The sequence below is a fragment of the Gekko japonicus genome, unplaced genomic scaffold (assembly GCF_001447785.1).
Source record: "Gekko japonicus isolate JY-2015 unplaced genomic scaffold, Gekko_japonicus_V1.1 scaffold1246, whole genome shotgun sequence".
NCBI classification, from domain to species: domain Eukaryota; kingdom Metazoa; phylum Chordata; class Lepidosauria; order Squamata; family Gekkonidae; genus Gekko; species Gekko japonicus.
The window spans coordinates 189,739-197,791 of NW_015163126.1; the positions used below are offsets into that span (position 1 = coordinate 189,739).

At 49.3% G+C, this 8,053-nt stretch overlaps 1 protein-coding gene across 1 annotated transcript in view; it reads left to right on the plus strand.

The window, feature by feature from the left end:
- Positions 1 to 2,924: 2,924 nt before the first annotated feature.
- LOC107106727 (sodium channel protein type 5 subunit alpha-like) overlaps positions 2,925 to 8,053 on the plus strand; it is a 10,430-nt gene continuing 5,301 nt past the window's right edge. Inside the window, exon 1 of the mRNA XM_015406909.1 lies at positions 2,925 to 3,191. Within this exon, the coding sequence (XP_015262395.1) occupies positions 2,925 to 3,191 (267 nt within the window). The remainder of the gene's footprint in view (positions 3,192 to 8,053) is intronic.

Sequence of the window (8,053 nt, forward strand, 5' to 3'; positions counted from 1 at the left end):
GCCAAACTGCCTGTGTGATCACAGCCAATGTGTTATCTTGGGGAATGGTAGGCGGTAGGTTGCGTGGTGCCCTGACCGGGATGGCCCAGACTAGAATAATCTTGTCAGTTTTCAGAAACTAAGCAGGGTTGGCCCAGGTCAGTCTTTGGATGGGAGATCGCCAAGGAAATCTGGGGTCGCTACGCAGAGGCAGGCAATGACAAACCCATGGCCCTTTCTGCTGCGGTGGCTCAAGTGGCTAAGACGCTGAACTGCAGGCCGTGGAAGGTCAGTAGTTCAGCCGTTCGAGACCCGAGTGTGCCGCATGACGGAGTGAGCTCCCGTCTCTAGTTCCAGCTCCTGCCAACCTAGCCGTTCGAAAGCAAGAAATTGCATAGTAGATAAATAGGTACCACTTCGGTGGGAAGGGAACAGCGTTCCGTGCGCCTCGGTGTTTAGTCATGCCGGCCACTGGCTCTTCGGCTTTGAAACGCTGGCTCTTCGGCTTTGAAACGGAGATGAGCACCGCAACCCTAGAGTCGGACTCGACTGGCTTTTGAGCAAGGGAACCTTTACCTTTACTTTACCTATTTTTCCTTGGTCTCTGAGCGCATCCTATTCTTCTGTCCTGCATTCCCTCCTGCTGCTACGTCCACTTTGTTTCTCTTGTTTTTCCATTTGTTTGACAGGCATCTGCACTCAGACCGCTTCCAACACACTGTTGCCCCGCAGTTCTCGAAACTCCTTTTGCAGCGATTCTTTATTCTCATCCACTTTCGAATCGCTAATCCTTTCTAAAGTAGAATTGTTTCTGTGGGTATTTAAGTGCTGCCCACTGCCCCTCCCCCCGTTTCCGCCTCTCTCTTTAGGCCGACGCTCCCTCCCTGTTCTGTTTTCTTTCCCTCCTTCTCCAAAGACAAAAGAGGATATGTCCTCCCGCTCAGGCAAACTTTTAAAAAGCCAGAAAGAGCATAAGAAGGAATCGATGAATATAAAGGACTAGGGGATTTCCTGCTCCCAAATGTGTCAGTCTTGCATGTGTGGGTTTGGATTTCCCCCTCCCTTCCCTTTTCTTTTTGCAGAATCAGGGACGGAGGGAGGGAGGGAGGGAGGGGCTGGCAGCCAGTTATCTCCAAACACGCAGGTTTTGCTTGTAGATGCAGAATGCATACAGAATACACAAATAAATAAACCAGAGGGGGGGGGAAACCAATACAGAGGGAATGCACGGGACTGTGAAGTCAGCCCTTAAGGGCTCCTCGGATTCTCTGGAGCAAGCTTTCGGTGCAGAAAGGGCCCACTTCTGATTGCCACTTGCCTTGTAAACCCTACAGGGTCTCCATAAGTCAGCTTTGATACGACAGCAGTTTAGTTTATCCATTTCGGCTGTTTCCAGGATTTTATTTAAAATTTCTTTTTTCAAGGGTGTTTCAGTTCTTCTCCTATATTTGGCGTATAGTATTCCAGCAGTTGTAGTTATGATCAGGGCTATTTTTGGGCAGGAACGCACAGGAATGGAGTTCCAGCTGGCTCCCAAGTTGGCCACACCCAGCAGGAACTCATTAGCATAATAGGCCACACCCAACAGCAGAAATCCATTAGAATTGGCTTCATTAGGGGTGTGTGGCCTAACATGCAAAGGAGTTCCTGCTACAAAAAAGCCCTGGGTTTTGACAACAAACAAGGTAAACAGAATAGCAAGCAAAAGGTGGGTGTGGCTGGATAACTACACTTCTGGTAACATGGGGGTGCCTCCTAATGTGCTAATGAGCTGTGCTGTCAGGGGTGTGGCCCAATATGCTCATAAGTTTCTGGGGTTGGGTGTGGCCTATTATCAGGGGTCATTTCGTAGAAAAAGATCTAGGGGGACTCATTAGCATAACTCATTAGCATATGCCACACCCCCTGACATCACCGGAAGTGTGTCCTCCCCACAGCCGGTGGCGACCTCCAGCGGGCACCAGCAGGGAGCTCCAGGCCCCGCCCTCCCACACCTCACCCGGGGGGATGGCGTCCCCCCGCGTCCCCCCCCAAATGACCCCTGCCTATTATGCTAATAAGTTCCTGCTGGGCTTTTTCTACAAAAAGAGCCCTGATTTATGTACAAAATGAGATATGAATCATTTTTGTTACATTTCTCAGGTATAATATTTAACACAAACTTTTCAGGAACAGAGGGTACAGAACATTTCAGATTTTTTTGTAGTATTTTATGAATCATGCCCAGTATTATTATTTTTTTGCTTTATCACACAGCCACCACATATGATAAAAGGAACCAACCTTAGTTTGACATTTCCAAGAATCAGTTGAACATTTTGGGTCAAACTTAGCCAAGTTGTCAGGCGTAATGAACTATCTATAAAACATCTTGTATACGTTTTCTTTATACGAAATTGCTTTATATGAAAATGATCTGAAATTCATTGGCAGTCCTATCCATATGCCATGCAGCAATTCTGGGGTGGGGCACGGAATTCCTTATTACCTCCAAGCCATTAGAGACATCTGCACAGTGCTTTGGAAAACAGGTGGTTAATTTAGCTGAAGCCAGCATTCCCTCGACTTAACTTGCGGGCTTCCCAAGTGGATTTAAGGCCACGGATATGAAATTCATTGGCAGTCCTATCCATATGCAGTGCAGCAATTCTGGGGTGGGGCACGGAATTCCTTATTACCTCCAAGCCATTAGAGACATCTGCACAGTGCTTTGGAAAACAGGTGGTTAATTTAGCTGAAGCCAGCATTCCCTCGACTTAACTTGCGGGCTTCCCAAGTGGATTTAAGGCCACTGCCCTGACTCGTTGTGACTTGTCGCTTAGTGCTTAACACTCATTTGCCTTCCCTGTTTAGATGCTGATATTTCCCCCCTCTCTTTGTGTCTTTACAGTTGTTTTTTACTATTAGGAATAAAGGCCAGTACAAAGGAGAATCAGGATGAAAAGATGGCCGACTTCTTGTTACCACTGGGTTCCAACAGCTTCCACCGGTTCACGCCCGAATCCTTGGCTGCGATCAAGAAGCGAATCGAGGAGAAGATCGCCAGGAACGCCAAGCAGGAATACAGGGAGCAGGTGGCCGATGAAGAAAAGCCTCGGCCCCAGTTTGACTTGCAGGCCGGCAAGAAGCTCCCCGATATCTACGGGTCTCCTCCATCGGAGCTCGTTGGGGAACCCCTGGAGGACATTGACCCGTACTACAGTGATCACAAGGTTCAGTCTGGCGTTTTACCTGTGCTCTTTTTTTTAAAAAAGATGGCGGAGCGGGCAGAGGAAAGGCTGTGGATTCCCCCCTCATCTTCCTCTTACTTTCCGAGTGGCAAAGGTTCCTTCTTGGTTTAAGGATGTGAATGGGGATAAACTACAAATGCTTAATGTCTTGAAATTAGGTCACTGGGGGAAGGCGGGGGGAAGGATCTTTTAAAAACAGATGGTAGAGGTGGGATTCGTGCATATTGGGGAGATTGTCATATTTCTGGGGAACACTGCTTATCTGGTTCAGATTTGTGTCGGTAAGATAATGAGCCAACTCCAATTACTTCAATGCATCCCCGATAACAGCTGCTCGTTGGTCCTCGTTGACTGCTGGCGAACTGATGGGGGTAAACGAACACGGTTTTAGTTTTCTTTTTCTTTACCTGCCCCTCCTTTGGTGCCTTTCAGAGCATGCACAAATGATACAGGTGAAACGCCTCCCTTCTTTTAATCCTCATCGAGTTGGGCTTCTGTTAAAGAGATAAGGGGAAGACTAGTTTATGAGTGACAGCCTCATCATCTGAAAGCACTGCTGTCCTATCTGCACACCCCTCTGTGGTCATGTCCTCATAGATGCGGAGATGGGGCGATTCTGCATCGCCTTTTCCCTCCATCGTTTTACAAAACGCACGTTGGGACAGAAATCCCCCCCTCTGCATTGCACGCCGCTTTCGCTTTCTTTGCTCATCGGGTTTTTATGGGACCCTCTACACTGCATGCAACTTTTGCTTTCTTTGATCATCGGGTTTTATGGGACCCTCTACACTGCACGCCACTTTCGCTTTCGTTGATCATCGGGTTTTTATGGTGCCTTCTGCATAGATTTGTGGCCGTTCAGGGGTGCCTTTGCAGTCAGTGCGGCGTTGCCCCGAGGTATCTGAATGTGGCTTTGACCTGCACCTTTTCCTCCCAGTTGAGAAAATGTGGAGGGAATGCTAGTTGCAGAATCGCCCACAGGAAAATCACGATCCTGGCTTCTTGCTCTCTGTCTCTCCTTCCCCACTCTCAACCCTATCCCTTTCCCTCACCATCTCCTTCTCCTGCACACGGGCAGTAATCAATGTTCCCTCTAAGCTGCGGAGTCTTGTGAGCAAAAATTCTACTTTGTGAGCTACTGGCATTAAAGGTGTACGTGGGCAATTTGGCTGCTGCATCAATTAGCTTGCTCTGGAGCCATCCCTTCCTGAGCTAAGACAAAAACATGTGAGCCGGAGGCTAAAAAATTGTGAGATAGCTCACACTAACTCAGCTTAGAGGGAACATTGGCAGTAATATGCCTTCATATGAAATTATCCAAGAATTCGACTATTGGTTACTTTTGGGCTTTTTAAAACTGTGTTTTATGTGATCTTTTAAAAAAAAAATTGGAAAAACCACACGGAGTTGTTCCATTGTTAATCTCACTGTAGTATCTAAATGCTCTAACTAGAACTATATAAATGCAAGGGAAGGTACAGTTTGGGGAGAAGGAAGCAATGGGCACTGTGTGTGGTGTGTGTTTTTTTAACCCTTCCCTCTTCATCACTGCTGTGATTCCACACCTGCTTTTCTCCTGTTGAGTTTTATTTCTTATTTATTTAATTGATTTAATTTTTACCCCGCCCTCCCCGCCAAAGCAGGTTCAGGGCAGCTTACATAGGATACTGCGCAACTAAAACAGATTTAACTACAATCATGACAATATACACATACAACATAAAACGTACAAAGTGCTAGTGCCGGGATGAGTCATGTGTGATGGCGTGCGTGAGCGGTATCCAACTAGGCTTGCCAAGTCCCCCCGGAGGGCGGGGAAACCCCCGCCCCAAAAGCCCGTTCCCCGCCGGTGGTGTATCGGGCCCCGGGGGGAACCCCACCCCGGCATGCATGTCACCAGGAAGTGACATTATGACGCCGGGCACGCTGGGGGCGGGGCCACGGTCATCCGAGGGAAAACTCTATGGCATTCCCTCAGATGGTCGTGGCCCCGCCCCCAGTGTGCTCGGCGTCATAACGTCACTTCCTGGTGATGTGCGTGTGGTGCTTTGCGCGCGCGCGCTCAAGCCATAGACCGGGAATCCCCCGGTAAGGAGATTTTTCAACTTGGCAACCCTATATCCAACAGTACAAGCAGTCAGCTGCTAGCATAGTCTGGGTTATATCCGGCTGTTTATAACGATGTTAATATCGATGGTTGATGATGGTGTGAATATTGGGGCCAGGGCCTCCGTTGTATAGTGCAGCTCCTTAATCAAAGGCCTGGTAGAAGAGCTCTCTCTTGCAGGCCCAGCGGAACTGCAAATGGGCCCTGATGTCATTTGGGAGCTCATTCCACCAGTGTTGAGCCGCCACTGAAAAGGCCCTGGCTTTCATCACAGCCAGCCTGGCTTCTCTGGGGCCAGGCAGAGCCAGGCGATTTTGGGATCCCGATCGTAGTGCTCTCCGGGGAACATGTGGGGTAAGGCAGTCCCTTAGGTATGTAGGTCCCTGACCATATAGGGCTTTAAAGGTAAGAACCAGCACCTTGAACTGAATTCAGTATGCTACAGGCAGCCAGTGCAGAGCTTTTAGCAGAGGATAGATGTGCCCTCGCATGGGGAGACCCAGCAACAACCTCCCACCTGTGTGATGCTGGTGATGGGAAAGAATAGTGCTAGGTAAACATGGTGTGAGGGAAGGGGTGGAGCATCTGCAGTGACCTGGCTCAGCCTGAAGGCTCACACCGTGCAGTCTTCTGCTTTCCTTCCACCGTGCGGGATCTGCTTTTCTTGCAAGTAGCAACAGGTTCCTGCTGCCTGTGGGTGATACGCCGGTCTCTCCCCTTTGCCACAATCCATAATGGCCCTTTTGCTAATACGCCCATTAGAAATTTATGCCTGGGCTCAAAAAGAAATTGACAAAATCCAGACGGGTTCCTAGAAGCGGATCAATCTCCACTGCTGACGAGCAGTAAACGATCAAGCCGCATTTCTGTAAATGAAGCCTTGGCGGCGGGGCAACGCAGGATGATATATGGGCGGTTCCAGTTTAGGCCGTTCGAAAGAACACTTTTGGTGGCAGGTGGTCAGCCATGTTGGTCCTGGAGCAGGAGAACAAAGTGAGGGTCCAGTGGCCCTTTTAAGATCAACAAAGGTTGCTTTGGGTAACTGGGGGCTACATCATGCTCATGCGTTCATCGCCACTGTTAAATAGTGGGTTCCATGGATTAACAGACTCCCAGTCTAGTGATCAGCTCTACTTTATTCAGTGATATCAGCCAGAACAAGGCTGCAGACTGGAGCCTCAGCTCGGTTATATTGCCTGCAATAGCCACATCCCCAACACACCCCACTCCCAACGATAGGCTACTTACAAAACTTTATGTCTTAATTGGTTCCTGCCAGAATCCTGTTGGTCTATTGTTATTCGGCTCCAAGCTCACCCTGTCTCTGGCAGCACAGTCCTACACCTTGATTGGTTGCTGCCAGAATCCTGTTGGTCTATTGTTATTCGGCTCCAAGCTCACCCTGTCTCTGGCAGCACAGTCCTACACCTCGATTGGTTCCTGCCAGAATCCTGTTGGTCTATTGTTATTCGGCTCCAAGCTCACCCGGTCTCTGGCAGCACAGTCCTACACCTTGATTGGTTCCTGCCAGAATCCTGTTGGTCTATTGTTATTCGGCTCCAAGCTCATCCTGCCTCTGGCAGCACCGTCCTACACCTTGATTGGTTACTGCCAGAATACTGTTGGTCTATTGTTATTCGGCCCCAAGCTCACCCTCCCTCGGGCAGCACAGTCCTACACCTTGATTGGTTCCTGCCAGAATACTGTTGGTCTATTATTATTCGGCTCCAAGCTCACCCGGTCTCTGGCAGCACAGTCCTACACCTTGATTGGTTCCTGCCAGAATCCTGTTGGTCTATTGTTATTCGGCTCCAAGCTCACCCAGTCTCTGGCAGCACAGTCCTACACCTTGATTGGTTCCTGCCAGAATCCTGTTGGTCTATTGGTATTCGGCTCCAAGCTCACCCGGTCTCTGGCAGCACAGTCCTGCAGTGTTTCAGTCCCAAAACATAACAGTAGCATTGCCACATGTTGTCTTCTGGCAGGGCTTCCATGCCTTTAAAAGCTCAACGACAAGTAAAGTTTCTGCAGGTGCAGTTTGTCCGCGCATGCAGATGCAGTGAGGTGGAAAGCTTTACCTGCTGAGAGCCAGTTTGGTGTAGCGGTTAGGAGCACAGACTCTAATTTGGGAGAACCGGGTTTGATTCCCCACTCCTCCACACGCAGCTGCTGGATGACCTGGGGCAAGCCACAGTTTTGTCAGAGCTGTTCTTCAAAGAGCAGTCCTTGAAAAAGCTCTCTCAGCCCCGCCTACCTCACAGGCAATGCTCCCTCTAGGCTGTGGAGTCTTGTGAGCAACAATCCTGCTTTGTGAGTGACTGGCATTAAAGCTGTGAGTCAGCAATCTGGCTGCTGCCTAAATTAATTGGCTCTGGAGCCAGCCTTCCTGAGCTAAGACAAATAAATGTGTGAGCCGGAGGCAAAAAAACTGTGAGCTGGCTCACACTTACTCAGCTTAGAGGGAACACTGCGTACAGGGTGTCTGTTGTGGGGACGGGAAGGGAAAAGAGCTCTGAGCCCTAAGCCGCTCTGCGACTCCGAGTAAAAGGTGGGGTTAATAGGGCTCTACTGGTAGCAGGAGCTCCTTTACATATTAGGCCACACACCCCTAGTGTAGCCAATCCTCCAAGAGCTTACAGTAGCCCCAGTAAGAAGAGCTCTGTAAGCTCTTGGAGGATTGGCTACACTAGGGGTGTGTGGCCTAATATGCAAAGGAGCCCCTGATACCAGTCACCCT